This window comes from Nycticebus coucang, chromosome 15 (genome assembly GCF_027406575.1).
Source record: "Nycticebus coucang isolate mNycCou1 chromosome 15, mNycCou1.pri, whole genome shotgun sequence".
Lineage (NCBI taxonomy): Eukaryota > Metazoa > Chordata > Mammalia > Primates > Lorisidae > Nycticebus > Nycticebus coucang.
Genome location: NC_069794.1, coordinates 17,853,188 through 17,869,108, shown reverse-complemented (window position 1 = coordinate 17,869,108; position 15,921 = coordinate 17,853,188). Strand labels below are relative to the sequence as shown.

The window sequence follows — 15,921 nt, the reverse complement described above, 5'->3', positions numbered from 1 at the left end:
CATGCGTCCGTGGGCCAGTCCCTCAGCAGCCTTGTTAAGCATTCTCTCTGTCCCAGGCTCTGTGCAAGGCTCTGGGCCAGTCCCTCAGCAGCCTTGTTAAGCATTCTCTCTGTCCCAGGCTCTGTGCAAGGCTCTGGGGATTGGGGTCTCTAAGACCAAATGGAATCAACACATGAAAACGCTCAGTGGCTGGAATGAAGACAGTGCATTTGTGAACTTCAGGTACCACAGTGCTGGGCTGCAGATTTAGGAAAAGGACCACAGAGGTAGAGAAACTCCTGGATCTGTTCTCAGGAACCAGAATTGATTTTTATCTTGCAATCAATGGGAAGCCATTGGATGAGTTTATGCTCTTTCTATAGGTATCTTCAAGTTCAATGCAATAAAATAGTTTGTAGGAATTTTCCAGAATTGAATGTAATATAGTGTATCTTTTATTACATAATAAGTGTAGTATTAAAATGTGAGACTGTCGGATATTTGTGATTCATTTGAACAATTACAATTTCATAGTTTTCTTTAGTTCCTTTTTAAAATTCTTCTACTGACAGGGAATCTTAATAATACAAATTTATGTATATTAGCAAAGTAAATAGATAACCAATAATGACTTGAATTAAATTTAATTGGCACTTTCTTCCAAATTTTAATGGATCTAGAAACACATCAAAGAAGTTTTTCACTTAAAGAAATTCTTCTGAACTAGCTAGGCACAGTGGCTTGTACTTGTAATCCTACCCCTTTAGAAGGCTGAGGCCAGATGATCCCTTGAGCTTAGGAGTTCAAGACCAGCCTAACCAAGAGTGAGACCCCCATCTCTACTAAAAATGGAAAAATTAGATGGGCATTATGGTGGACACCTGTAATCCCAGCTACTAGGGAGGTTGAGGCAGAGGATTACTTGAGCCCAGGAGTTTGAGGTTTGCTGTGAGCCAGGCTAATGTCTTGGCACTCTAGCCTGGGGCAAGAGAATGAGAGGCTCTGTCTCAAAAAAGAAAAACAAGACAGGAAAAGAAATTCTACTGAACTAGCTTGTAAGTTGAAGAATCAATTTATAATGTGGATAATGTTTTCCCACTTCTGAAGTATGAGTTTTAAGAGGACAGGGCTTTTTACATTTGTAGGAATGGTTGTAAAAAGAAAGAACATAAATAGAAAAAAAAAACTATCCTCATCACCTATGTCAAATAAAACAACCAGAATCTTTACTTTAAAAACAAATCTATCCACAAGTATAAATAGATACAGAACAGAGGTGCTCAGTAGAGACTGTCATGCCCAGAGGCTACAAACTCACACCTCTGTGCTGAGGTGTCCAGCAGGCCACACATCACCTCCCTTTGTTTATGTTTCTCCCCAGAGGAGTCCTCCATCCACATTCTTCTTCTGGACCCTCCCTCGCAGCCTTTTGTGTTTGCTCAAGCAGGTCTCCATCACCCATATTTTTCCTGTTTACTTTCTGGATCCTCCTCCATAGCTCTTTGCTATGAATCCTACTCCAAAGTATGATTCCTGGATCAGCAGTAATCACATCACCTGGAAGCTGGTGAGACATGCAGAATCTCACTCAGATTCTACCCCAGACTTAATGTCTCAATCTGGGCAGTCCTGTATTTTTGTCTGGCAGCCCAACTGTCAGGCCCTATTTACAGGTGAGATAATCCCCTTTTCAGTCATATCAGCCTCAGAAGGAATGTTACAATGTTTTTCCTTGATTCAAAAACATACCTCTTTCAATTTTTAATGATCCTGAAATCAAAATGACTCTCATAGTCACTATGTCCATTTACTCCAGTGATTTCTTATTTTCCAAAAAAAGCTGTTATTACTTTAATGATACCTGTTGACATTGAGGATATCTTAAAGAGAAAAGGGTACCAGAGATATGGCGGCCACAGGGCACAGTCTGTGGTGTTGAGACCATGGTCAAAGGTGTGTAAGCAGGGGCTGCCCAAAGTTCTGAACCCACTTTTATCCCCAAGTCCCCTCACTCATCACACCATCGCCCACCTCTGCCTCTGTCACTAACCAGGTCTGAGAACAGGAGGTGGGGTAGGAGGATCTGTACCCTTTGCCGGGAAAATATTGCAGGGGTGACCAAAGACCCGATCAGCATTTAAATCTTCATTCTGACAATGAGACCAGGTGGTGAAGAGGATATTTCCCCCGCTTTCTCTTTCCTTGCAAACCTCCTGAAACAGGGGCAGCGCCTGTGGCCCAGAGGAGTAGGGCGCTGGCTCCATATGCCGGAGGTGGCAGGTTCAAACCCAGTCCCGGCCAAAAAAAAAAACTGCAAAAAAAAGGGCGGCGCCTGTGGCTCAGTGAGTAGGGCGCTGGCCCCATATGCCGAAGGTGGCGGGTTCGGACCCAGCCCGGGCCAAACTGCAACAAAAAAATAGCCGGGCGTTGTGGCGGGCGCCTGTAGTCCCAGTTGCTTGGGAGGCTGAGGCAAGAGAATTGCCTAAGCCCAAGAGTTAGAGGTTGCTGTGAGCCGTGTGACGCCATGGCACTCTACCCGAGGGCGGTACAGTGAGACTCTGTCTCTACAAAAAAAAAAAAACTGCAAAAAAAAAAAACAAAAAAAACCCTGAAACAACGTGTAAGATAATATTTATGAAAACAGTTTATAATCCAAAACACCCCTTTTCGAACCTTAGTGTATAGGCTAAGTCCTGATTTAAGATATAGATTCTTATCTGTACAGATAAGATACAGATTCTGATTTAGTGCTTGTGCCTCCCCCCAAAAAATTTCATGCTTATTTTGAAAAACAAACCAATTTGCTAAATAATTTGGTGGAAAATCTTATGCATGCACAAAATACTTGCTCATATGATTTTATAACTGTTTTATGCCAAGTCCTTAATATTTTTTTAACTTTCTAAAAAAAAAAAAAAAAAAAAAAAAAACATTTCTTTGTTGAAATCCTAACCCCCCAATGTAATGGTCTTTGGAGGAATGGCCTTTTGGAAATAATTAGGTCTCAAGGGTGGAGCCATCATGAATAGAATTAATGCCTTTATAAAAACAGACACAAGAGATAATCTCTCTGTCACATAGTGACACAATAAGGAGGCCCCCTGCAAACCAAGGAGAGAGCCCTCAGCAGGCACAGGGTCCGCCAGCATCTTCGTCTTGGACACCCTGGGCCCTGGAACTGTGAGAAATAAATTTGTATTGTTTCAGCCACCCAGGTTATGGTTTTTGTTGTAGCAGCCCAAGATGACAGACACATTAAGTCTAGGGTAGAATCTGGTGATTCCACCTTTCTCACAAGCTTCCAGGTGATGCGATTACTGCTGATCCAGGGACCACACTGGGTAGGAAGGCTCTAAGGCAGTGTTGCCGGATTTAGCACATAAAAATCCTGGACAACAAAAGGAGCAAACTTGAAAAAATGTGTCATTCATCTGAAATTCAGGTGTGAGTGGAAGTCCTGTGTTTTTGTCTGACTGTCAGTCCCTATTCACAAGTAAGATAATCCCTTTTCCAATTCACACAAAAGCCTCAGGAAGAATGTTACAAATTTTTTTATTTTCTTGATGCCTTCACAGATATCCTTGATGTTTCCTTTAATGGGATCTTCTTTATATTAAAAGCAGCAGCAGCAGCAGCAGCTGGGCTGGGAGGTCACGTGGCAATGTCAGCACTAGGGACAGCAGGGTACAGGCAAGTGTGAAGTCATCCTGACAGTGAATTGCTTAGACTTCACACGGGTATCAGGGCATTCAGCCCAGCCTTCACGATGCAGGACAACGTCCACACAAACCTCTGGTCTCAAATGGTGCCATGGTAATGAATGGCAAGGACAAAGACTTCAAATCCTGGCCCAATATTTGATTTGATTAGTGTCATAGCTCTGGGTGCTGGAACAAAAATACCATGGAAACAGCAGGTGAAGCAACAGAAATCTATTTCTGACAGTTGTAGATGCTGGGAAGTCCAAAATCGGGGTGGCAGCAGCTTGGGTTCTTGTGAGGGCTCTCTTCCTGGCTTAAGGCTGGCTGTCTCTATTGCTTCATCCTCGCTAGGCAGGGAGAGAGAGAGAGAAAGATCATGAGAGAATGCCTTCTCTGGTCCTTTCCTCTGTTAAAGGCACTTACTCCATCATGGGAACTCCACTCAATCCAACATGACCTTATTAAACCCTGATCACTTCCCAAAGGCCCCATCTCCAAATATTATCCCATCGAGAATGCAGCTTTCACCATATGGATTTGGAAGACACACAGACGTTCAGTTCACAGAGATTAGTATTCAGAATCACATCCTAGTAGTCAGAAGAGCTAATGACAGATTTTTCTTCTAGTTCCCGGCAGTGTCTATCACCTGAGACAGGCAGCCCGTCCACTGGCAGGAGAGTGAGTCTGCAGGTGTGACTTCTCCTCTTGTCATTTGTCACTTACCTGAGCGACTTCTCAGGGGTAAATGGGCACGGGTACAGCGACACTGTGCCTCACCTCAGATAAATAGGAATTGAAAGGAAGATAGTAAGTTATAGAAGAAAATCAATAATCATCTTGAAGGCCAAAGGGAAAAAAAATTTAAAAATCGTGGTTCAGGTTACAAATCTAGGCCTCCCAAAGTTCACGGGCTGAAGCTGGAGGCCCTAGGAGGACGTTTGCAGTCATCAGTCAGCCTGGAGGAGGGCGTTCTGGGCAGTCAGTGGCCGCAATGAGCTACCTACAAAGGAGCTAGAAAATACAGATTAGTTGGGAGGCAGGAACACACAGGCCGTGAAGGAAATAAAACTTTCATGTGGTCAGAGTATACAGGTTAGAACTGTGTCAGGCAGCAGAAGAAAAAGTAAAGCCCGGGTGGTGTTCACATAGGCTCTCACAGTTTTGCTCCTATGGAAGCTGATTCTGGATATTTTAGAACATAGTCATATTAAACAACATCATCAATAACTTCTTCTAAACCATAAAAGGGGGTCTTTTTCTAAACTCACAGGGATTAAAAAGGAAAGGAGAGTATGGGAGATGAGCCGGGGCAGAAAAGATGAAAGTCAGTCTGAGAGCCAGGTCCCACTGGCACATGGGTTATCAGAGGGGACATAAATTATTTTACAGTCTTCAGGGTTCTTGAGTCAGTCATTTCCAGACTCCTTCCTCTCTCCTATAAAACTGGCACAAAAAGAAAAAAAAAAACAACTTTTCTATTTTGCTCCCTGTAAGCCAGTGTTTAACTATCACTGTGTCCTTTCTTTAAAATGCCTCTGGGAGGAGGCTATCAAGGAGCTGGCTGACGGGCAAAATTAATTGGACCCTTGGAAATGTGGCTTTTGCAGGGAGCCTCTGCTGTTTTTCAAGGCATCTGATCCTTACAGAAATATTGTGTCCCCAAGGAAATCCTTCCCAAGGCCAGGAGGTAAACACAGTAAATTGTAAGAAATAGGAAAAGTACAAAAATCTAGAAAATAGATCCGTCACTTGCAGCAGCCATTGTGCAGATTAGCTAACCAAGGAAAATAGCAAGTTAGGAGTGGATAAGTCTAGGCAGAGGGAAGGAGGATGAAATGATGTGTGATGAGGAGGAATCTGTCACATTTTGTGACTCAGCAGTCTGGAAGACGATATTGTTTTAGTATTTTTGCAGAGTATGTCCCAAAGCACTCTAGCTGCGTTTTTTTTTTTTTTTAATTATTTATATAGTGATTTATTTGAAAAACAACAATAAACACATCACATCTTCGCATAAAATCTTCCTATAAAAACATTTTCAAAATTAGAAAATAATGAAAAAAGTGGCCTTTGTTTCACATTTTTGCCAATCTCGGATAGACACCTGGATTTTCCCAGCTTCTTGTTTTGCTATCACAAGCATGTAGCTTCTGGAAAACTGCACCAATCTCTGTCTGGTAAGAGAATGACAGCAAAAAGGCAAACACGTTCTTAGTATTATCATGAACATGGTTTTGACCTTGTGGACCATGCACTAGGGTTATGAGAGCCCCCCGGAGTTCCCCCAGACCACTACATGAGAACCCTTGGTGCAGCAGTTGAAGCCAAACTGTTGGGAACTCTGGGCACGTCATGAAGCCTCTCCGTGCCTCTTGCTTGTCTATACAATGTGGATAGCAAGAATTGTCCTCACAAAGCTTTGTGGCAGTAAAATGACTTAACATGAGTAAAGTGCCTGAACTGCGAAATATCAAATGGATATCAAGCCAAACACCTTGGGAAGGTCGGAATTCTAAGAAAAGAACTGGCAACTTTCAAACCTGGCACTCAAAAAAATGCTCCCTTCTCCTCCTGGGCATACATGGGAGGGGGTACCCCATGAAGTATTCCTGACTGTCCTGGGGGAAAGGAAGCTATGCTGGGCAGAGATGGCTCCAAATAGGAAGAAGAGAGCATGTTGTTTGGCCCACAACTCAGCAGCCCTGAAAACTGGCTCATGAATGTTTTTTCCTATCCACTATGTAGTTGGCTATCAAGAAAGGATGGGTTGGAGAACTCCTGCCAGTGAATTATGAGGCCACATCAAAGAGTGTAGCTTCTGCTCACTGTTGCAACTCCTGAGCTGAGTGTCCTCCAAAACAGTTCCCAAACCATTTCGCAGCTGGAGGACAAGCCATGGCAAATCATCCTTCTGTACATGAATTTTAGCTTTAAAACTCCAGATTCTGCTGCTGTCAGCTCCTCCTAAGGAGCAGGTTTTATATCTGGGGAAACCATGTTAACAACTTAATTTTCATAAGAATCCATTAGAATCCCACAGTGAAAAATGATGTAAGGTAGCTAGATGGTTGGTGCATGTTCCCACTGTGGGTCCCAGAGAGATCTCAGATGCCCCAGGTCATACTCAGTTCACGTTCCTTTGACCTTATCTGAGTGTCTGAGCTCGTGAAGTTCCCAAGGCTTCAGACAACTCTAGTTTAACCATCTTAAGGATTTATAAATCTGCTTAAAGCTTTGAGTAATACTATTTTCCTTTAGGAAAAATGGAAAGGGAAAACAGTCATGTATATGTGGTACCAGTAAGTTTACAAAAGTAACACTCTAAACCTAAACTTTAAAAATTGTGGTAAATATACCACATATAAAATTTACCATTTTAACCATTTTATAGTGTACAAAGTCTGACAATTTAAGTTTACAAGCTTTCCACCTTGCACTTATGTTGGCAGCACTGTACAAACAACTTGGTAAGGTTTCATAACCTTGGTATATCTGTGTCTCACAGCTGTGTTTATGTGGATATATGACGGTGCCTTGCAGAGTGGTATTTGTTGTTCATTATTGTTTTTGTACAATTTTGGATGCTGTACAAGGATAGCTCCAATGGCTATTCCAGAAAGAGAGTTACAAAACTGCTTTTGGTGGACTGGGCTCTGGTGTCAGTGAATAGATTCCCAACGGGATTACTTCAAAGGTGATTCAGCAGTGAGGTATCTAGCACTTTTTCTAGGGTGAGTTTATGAACTAAATTGTCTTATCTCCTAGTTCTGTGGCTGTGCAACCATCACCACCATCTACCCACAGAACTTATACATCTTAATAAACTAAAAATCTATTTTCCCTCTCCCTTTTCTCCCCAGGCCTGGAAACCATGATTCTAATTTCTATGAATTTAACTTTTCTGGGTACTTTATATAAGCAGAATCATATATTTGTCTTTTTGTAACTGACTTTACTTAGAGTAATATCCTCAGATTTCATCCACATTGTCATATGTGTCTGAATTTTGTTCCTTTTTAAGGCTGAATAATATTCCTATTGTATGTTTAGCCCACATTTTTTTTCTCTGTGCATCCATCAATGCCCAGTTCTCACCTTTTCACTACTATGAATAATGCTGCCATGAACAGAGGTGTACAAATATCTGCTCAAGTTCTTACCTTTAATTATTTTGAGTATATGCCCAAAAGTACAATGGCTGGATCTTATAGTAATTCTATTATTAATTTTTTGAGGAATTGCCATATTGTTTTCTATAGCAGCTGAACCATTTTATATTCCCACCAGCAGATTGTAATTATATATTACAATCTCTATACATCTTCACCAACAATTGTAATTTTTCATTTGTTTGTTTTAAATAATAGCCATCCTAATGTATATGAAGTTTAAGACTTAGATTTTAAGAACATTTCTAAAAGAGATTACTGACGCAATAGGTTTGTAATTCTTTATTTGAAACCACATGTATTTCAGAATCCAATTTTTTTTTTTAATTTTAAAAAATCACCACAGTGAATATCCTATACATTGTGTGATCTTCCCAGTGGGGTCTGAGTCTGTAGCCCTCAAACACATTAATATTTTTCCAGCAAAATGCACTAATATTCACAGTAAGTGGGATAAATGAGGACTATAATTAGCCTTGTTTCAGATCAGATGAATTCTTGCTAACAAGCAAGTTGAAGTAAAAACACTTGGAGATTTTCAAATTTTGGAACAGCACAGAGGAATTTTGGATGCATATTAGCATTGTAGGTACTTAGATGAGTTAAATTTTTTTTTTTATTTTTTTTATTTTTTTTGCAGTTTCTGGCCAGGGCTGGGTTTGAACGCACCACCTCTGGCATATGGGGCCCTACTCCTTTGAGCCACAGGCGCTGCCCGATGAGTTAAACTTTTAAACCTGCTGAAGCAGAATGAATTAGCAGCTTAGAATTAGAAATTGCTATAGAGATGAGTATGGAATGGAGCTCATTTGTGGCAACAAATACTATTGAAAGTACTCTCACCTCCCTCTTCTAATTGTGTCTTGGGAGATGATCAGTCTGAGAAAGTATTAGAACTTTGAAAAGAAATCCAGGCCAGCACTTAGGCATCCTGTCTCACCTATTTCTGCCTCAACTCCCATTTGAATTCATGAAAACTCCATCAGCACACATCTCAGACATCCACTGGCTTTCAAATACATTCAGTCTTAAGAATGTGTGTCCCTCTCCCGATATGCAGTGCCTTACAGCAGAACAACACAGCAACACGGTATGATGATGAGCAGTGCTGAACACTGAGAAATTAACATGCCTCTGCTCCCAGCAAGCACATTCACACATCAATAGGGTCTTTCTGGAAGCCTGTGCACAACTATAGGAAATGACTCTGCTGAGAATGGCAGGTGCTGTGGTTGGCCAATTGGAAATTCCTGCAGGGACAAGTCATGTTTAATGTCTCTCAAGTGACAGAAGCTGACTGTCACCTGAGTCTGGCAGTGAGGGCCTGCGGCCATCCACTATGTTGAGTGTATCAGCCCGTTCACCTCCTAAATTTCCACAGGCCTCTTCCACTCTAATTGGCCATAATTAGCCATAATATTTAGATGTAATCAAGGAAGTCTATATTAATGATATGAAATTAGAGGTTGAGAAAAATAATTCTGTGAAACTGCCAAAGATTTAGCTCCTAGCTCTTGCAGAACTGAAGGTAACGAAATGGAGAAAGTGATGCTTGCTGGCTGTGGCTGCCACTGACTTACCACACCATAGCATGGAGCATTGGCAAACCGTGACATCTCTGTTAAGCTCTCTAGTTTGTCTTCATTTCTGAGTTCTCCCTGCTCTACCCAGCCTTAACCTGCGCAATCCGTGCCAAGATTCTCCTTGTATGTCTCCGAAAGGTGTGGTGATGCAAAAATGGAAGGCTGCCATGTCTGAGGGCTGTGCGAAATCTATTAAGGAAAAGCATTGTGGGCTTAGAGATGTGTCTGTCCTTGCAGGACATGAGCAGTTTGTAAAGAGACCAAATATGAGAGGCAACAAATAAATGGTCTCATGAGGTCCTAGAGCTGCGCCGGCTTTCACAGACCCTTCAGGCTACACAGTGGTCATCCACAGATGGAGCCTCCAGCTCTACCTTTGCAAAAGGGCCATTTTTTTCCCAGCTATTTTAGGTTTAAGTTTCCACCTTATCTCCAGAGTCACCCTTTGACTACACTGAAAGGAGAAAAGGTTCTTGAGGACACGGGTGCATTGTTACTTGTTTTTATCGTAAGTGGCTGAGCATCAGTAGGCGCAGTTAGAGGCTGGGTTTACTTGACAGTCTCTTATTGTTCCTGGATGTTCAGACTCCCAAGGGCAGCATTCCCATGTAAGCTATCGCAGTGAGCTTCTGATAAATGAGTCTCGACTGGCCATGCAGTGCACACAGCATCTGAAAGAAACAATGCCTGCCTCTGACTCAGCAAAGGTACAGCCACAGGAATCATTTTCCAAAATGTAGAGGAGTAGCATCAGAATCAACTGTCACCTTTCAGCTTCTCTCAGCTCCTGTGTCAGCAAAGGACACCCTGCACCTGCTATTACTTATTCCAAAGAGCTGCTGTGATTAGGTTGAGTTCATGGAGTCTGGCACATATAATTGCATGTCAATAACCATCAGTCCAATGTCATATTCCAGGAGTTACATCAAAAGACAATCTCAGAATCAAAAAAAATTTATTTATATAGCAGATATATTAAAAGGCAGGACAGAAGTTACGCTTTACAGCAAAAAGAAGGAGATATGATTCCATAGCTTTTTAAAATTTCTATAAGGACATTTTTTAGAGCAGTAAATACTTGCAGTTTCATGAAAAAAAATTTTCCACCCACTCTGTATGTTTTATGATTCATTATTTAGGGAACTTCATGAAGTCGATTTTGTTTAGGATATGGATAGAGGCACAGTGCTTATTCAGGGGACGTCTGATTTAAAATGGGTGAACTAATTCATATACAAATACACCATGCAGAAGAGCCAATATCTGAAAAATGGCTCAAACATCAAAGTTTCTCTGTGTGGTTCTTCTCCTGGAGGCTGATGACTGAAGCCTTTGGTTTCCAGAACCTGAAAGAGGACTTGCCAGAAAGGGAAAGACTTTAAGCATATGGGTATGTCAGTGGGAATAATGCAGTAAAGAAAAGGATGCTTTTTCAGCTCTCAAGCAACAGTAGCACAAGTGGCGGCAGTGTAATAGTGATGGCAGTTAGGCAGCCTGTAGAAGGCCACTGCTGGATGTCCACCTTAGCCTCTGCCCCGGAGAAGGACCCTAAGAGCTGTACCAGTGGGCTCCCTTGCCTGCCACCTTCCTGTTAGATTCAACCAATTGGAGGCAGCAGGCAGAGGTCAGGAGGTGGGACTAGAGGGGTCAGGCTACATGCCACTGGCTCCCTCCAGGACAGCCTGGGTTTGTTTTCTGGTGTCTTGCCATGCTTTCAGGTCTTGTGTGATCTGGTGACAACTTCTGCCCCTTACCTCACGTGACCTCGGGGCACTTCACCTCTCTGTGCTGGTTCCCTTTAAATGGTCCACACCTTTATAAATAGTCTCTTCTTTAAACTCTCTTTTTTCCATCTCTGGTGTGCCATCTGTTTCTTACCAGGACACAGAAAAATATAGCACCTTGGTAGGAATTAGTAAAAGACACCCAGATGGGTACATGGGGGTTCATTATGTTGTTGTCTCTACTTTTATGTATACTGAAATGTTCTAACATAAAAAGATTACCAAAAAGAACAGAAATAGATTGCCAGAAAAGAGCATTCTCTTTTGGAGAATGGGGCCCTCTAGGGGCGTGGCTTGGTGACCACAGAAATGAGGCTAGACTTCAGTGCCAACTAACTCTTTGCATTTGGAGGAGTGACTCTGTACAGTGCACAAAATGCCCAACTGAACCGGACAGCCCTACAAAAGGCTGGGGAGATCCCTGAAAGCTGGGAAATGTCTTGAGGAGAAAAGGAGACGAGGCCTGGGTTTTTAAGGCTATTTACGAGAGTGCGTCCTAGATGAGGAAAACCTGTGGGTGACGCAACCATGAAATGGATACAGGGAATAGATTCTGTAAGATAAGGAGGGTCCTTTGTACAGAGTATTACGGCATAAGGAAGTAGCAGTGGCTGGAAGTAGGCTTTGACTGCTGAGCTATAAGTGTGAACTGTAGTTTACGACCCACCAGGCAATTTGGAGCAGCATTTGGGGCTCTGGAGCCAGATGGGGTTTATTTTACATCATGGTTTTGCCATCTGTCGGCTCCCTGATTCACTCATCCTCACTAAGCCTCAGTTTCCTGTTTTGTAACATGGGGATAAAATAATACCTATTTCCTGAATTTGCTGGTGAGCTGGCTTTAAAAATGCATGTCAAGTTCCTTGCACAGTGCCTGGCATTGAACCAGTGCTCGTTTGCTACTATCCTCAAAAGATTTCCAAAAAGAAAAGTATTATAATTCATGAGAGTAATATTTCATGAAGAGTCACCAATCTGCATTAGCAGGGTACAGTCAATGAGAAAGAAGGGAGTGGGTAGGTCAGTTTGAGGCTGTAGTAGCCTCAGTCCCTGCACTCAGTCAGGGACACAGGACAGAGGGAGGACAGGACGCAGGTATGAGAAGGTGGGAGAAGGAGAAGCGGAATGGACAGGTCATGATATGGAGAAGGATTCAGAGAGGGCCCCAAGCGCGTTTCTGAAATCTTTAGCCTCTGCTTCTCTGAATACACCCAGGCAGCTTCAATGACTGATGTTGAAGAACTGGCAACTTCGACATCTTGGTATAAGTAAGAGAAATATGAAGCTCAGAGCCATTAGGTTTTACCCTTCTGTTTTACTGAACATTGGTGAGTCTACTGAATTAGACCCAAGATTCTATTATAAAATAAAACTCTAATAGATACTTCAATCATTCTGATAACCACTAGTTAGTTCTAAAATGTCCCAGAGATTTTTTTTTTAATATACAGAAGTTTCTTCTTATTAAAATTTGAAGTGGGCCTCTTCAGTTAAGAAACAGCACCCTTACACAGGAGAATTCTCTCAGATGATACGTAATTAATGAGTCTAATTCTTGCTACCAAAATTAGCAGGAGAACTGAAGAAACTATCCAGTCTTTAACTTGACCTTTGTGGCATTTGGGGTGGAGGGAGAAAAAGTAGTTCATTTAGGTAATGGTTTCTGTATATCCCCAAATTACCATTTACTAGGAGGCAGGCCTACCTAAGAATTTGGTGCCATTGAAAAAGCTAGTCTGAAGCCATTTTATCCACATCTCCCTCTGGAAAAAACTTATTGTTTATTTTTACTGTTTGCCATTTTCTCCAGGAAATAAGTCTTGCTTGGGGCAGGTGTGTTGGCTCACTGTTGAAGGCAGAGTGGCGGAAGCTGGTTTTGAGTTCTCCGCTACACCACCCTTATTTGTTCTGTCCCTTTCTGCCTTGCAGATACTTGCCTGAGATTATGAACGATGGGCTGACCAACCAGATCAACAATCCCGAGGTGGACGTGGACATCACAAGGCCTGACACTTTCATCAGACAACAGATCATGGCTCTCCGTGTGATGACCAACAAACTAAAAAATGCATACAATGGCAATGACGTCAATTTCCAGGACACAAGTAAGGAGACCCTTACCAGTGCCAGTGACTTCCAGAGTGGAATATGGTTATAGACAGTCATACCACAGTTTTTCTTTTTTAAGAAAATGTATTTATTATTTCAGAATAGTAGAGGGTTACAAATGTTTTTGTTACATGGATACGTTGCGTGTTTTGGTTTTTTGTTTTGGGGGGGGTTTTGAGACAGAGTCTCACTCTGTCACCCTGGGCAGAGGGCCGTGGCGTCATCATAGCTCACAGCAACCTCAAACTGTTGGGTTCAAGAGATCCTCTTGCCTCAATTTTTTTGTTTTTAGTAGAGAAGAGACCTCAGTCTTGCTCAGGTTGGTCTCGAACTCCTGAGCTCAAGCAATCCACCCGCCTCGGCCTCCCAGAGTGCTAGGATTACAGGGGTAATCCACCACTTCCAGCCAAGACTATAGTTTTTCTTCAAGAGCAGAAGGCCCCTTGGATTGTGTCTCATTCCTCTCCAATCTTTGAAGCTTTTTGTAGTCTTGTGGACAGAGATCTCTGATCTTGGAAACTTGGGATGTTACTAAAATCATAACTGGTCTTAAGGAAGTGGATTATGTTTAGCCACACCAAAGCCGAAATTGAGATTCATTTACCAGTTGATGTATTAATGATAAAGCAATTAAGTAATGTTTTCACTTTCTCCTTTCCCCATGGCTATTTTCATCTACCCCAAACTCCTGCCCCCTTTCCCTCTATGCACCAAAAGAAGAATGGTCTACAGATGGCTTAAACAAGTCTGGGCTAGAATCACTCCTGAACTAGGGTCTTGAACAAAATACTTCTAGAGTCTCAGATTCTTTTTCTGTAGAGTGGAAGCATCCATGCCCCCAAAGGCTGCTGAGAGTCTTATTTGGGGCAATTCTTAAAGGAATACACATAGTACCTGGTGGGTAGTGAGTGGGCTCAACTGTATCATTCCCTCCCTACCTAATCATGTGTATACACAAACTATAAACATTTTTGTCTGAAATATTGAAAGAAATAAAATGCCAATTCAGCTATTTTTGTAAGGATCACAGAAGCATCAGAAATGACTCGAAAGTCTCTTAAGTAAACATTGATATGAAACTAATTGTATTTGAGTTTTGTCTGAGTTATTTCAATATGCCTAAATACAAGGTTTTTTTTAATTGTTGAGCTTTTTTTGTTTGTTCTTATTGTCGTTGCTTCTTAAAAGTGTGTACCTCTAATAGCCGGGCGTTGTGGCGGGCACCTGTAGTCCCAGCTACACGGAAGGCTGAGGCAAGAGAATCGCTTAAGCCCAGGAGTTGGAGGTTGCTGTGAGCTGTGTGAGGCCACGGCTCTCTACCAAGGGCCATAAAGTGAGACTCTGTCTCTACAAAAAAAAAAAAAGTGTGTACCTCTATAGAGTTTCCAGGAAAAGAATTCTTGAACATAAGATGTAAAGTTACCAAAGATTCTGTAATTTGATCACTGAAGCAAAAGATGACACTTGTGTACTTAGATTAATGAGACAGAAAGAAACAAGTTACAGATGGAAGACATCAAGTCATCTAAGGCTTAGTCATCAGCCTACTGAGTTGTCTGCAGGGGACAACTCAGTACGCTGATGGCTAAGCCTTAGATGACTTGTGCTTTCTTCCATCTTAAATAACTCAAAACATTAATTTTCTAGACACAGGATAATTACCAACCCAGACTTCACTGCTGTAAAATTCCTTCAAATCATCCCATTATCTCTGTTCCTTTCGGTTAAACTCATTTCCTCTTCAGAAAAGAACATTACACAAGGTTCTGGCCTCTGTTGCTTTCCTCTTTCTGGTATTTAACCTCGCTCCTCCCATTTTATCCATTCTTTCTTCCCTGTTTAATAAAATGCCGTATTATCTAGAGAGTGACTATAGTAATGAATAATTCGAAATATGTAGGAATTAGTTGATGTTGGCCTTGCTGTTTTTCTGTCCTTTCTGAAGGACAGAAGACATTATATATGAGTCGATCTGAAAAGCTCAGGGAATGTCCAGAAAGCAGAGCTCTTGCTTCATTTCCCCTCAAAAGAAAATAAAATCAACAGCGATTAAGAGCATATTTTAGCTCTAACCCAAGCACCAAATTTCACCCTCTACTGCTTGGTATCTGTCATACAAACCATTATCAGCTCTTATAGCCACCAGCACTCTCACTGATTCTCACATTTTCTAAGCTGCACATCCCAACCCCTAAATACTTGCATTTGAGATTCCTTTTCAGAAAGAAATGGGGCCTTTATTTTTCCCAGCCAAAATCTCCTGTCATTATTTGTTTCTTCCATTTTTAATATTCCAAATCATTTTAATAATACCTTTGTAAAGGTTGTATTCCTCCTTGTTCATAATGCCAGTGTTCAGAACAATCCCCTTAGCGATTCTGATATCTGAATTTAATTAATGGGTGTTTTCCCTTCCTTGTAAAGGCCATTGAATAAATCAGGGAAAATGTTGAAAACCTAGTAGAGTGTATTTAAGTAATCTTTCCAGTATGGAAATGGCTTGTTAAAAAAATTAAAAAATGCTCATTCTCCAACTATGTGTCTTTTCATGCAAGAGGGCCTTGGAAGAGTCCCTGCACTGCCCCAGCTTTAC

At 41.7% G+C, this 15,921-nt stretch overlaps 1 protein-coding gene across 1 annotated transcript in view; it reads left to right on the top strand.

Moving 5' to 3' along the window:
• Positions 1-15,921, top strand: part of GPC6 (glypican 6) — a 1,175,593-nt gene that overhangs the window by 1,153,757 nt on the left and 5,915 nt on the right. The window contains exon 8 of the mRNA XM_053563821.1: positions 13,149-13,324. Within this exon, the coding sequence (XP_053419796.1) occupies positions 13,149-13,324 (176 nt within the window). The remainder of the gene's footprint in view (positions 1-13,148; positions 13,325-15,921) is intronic.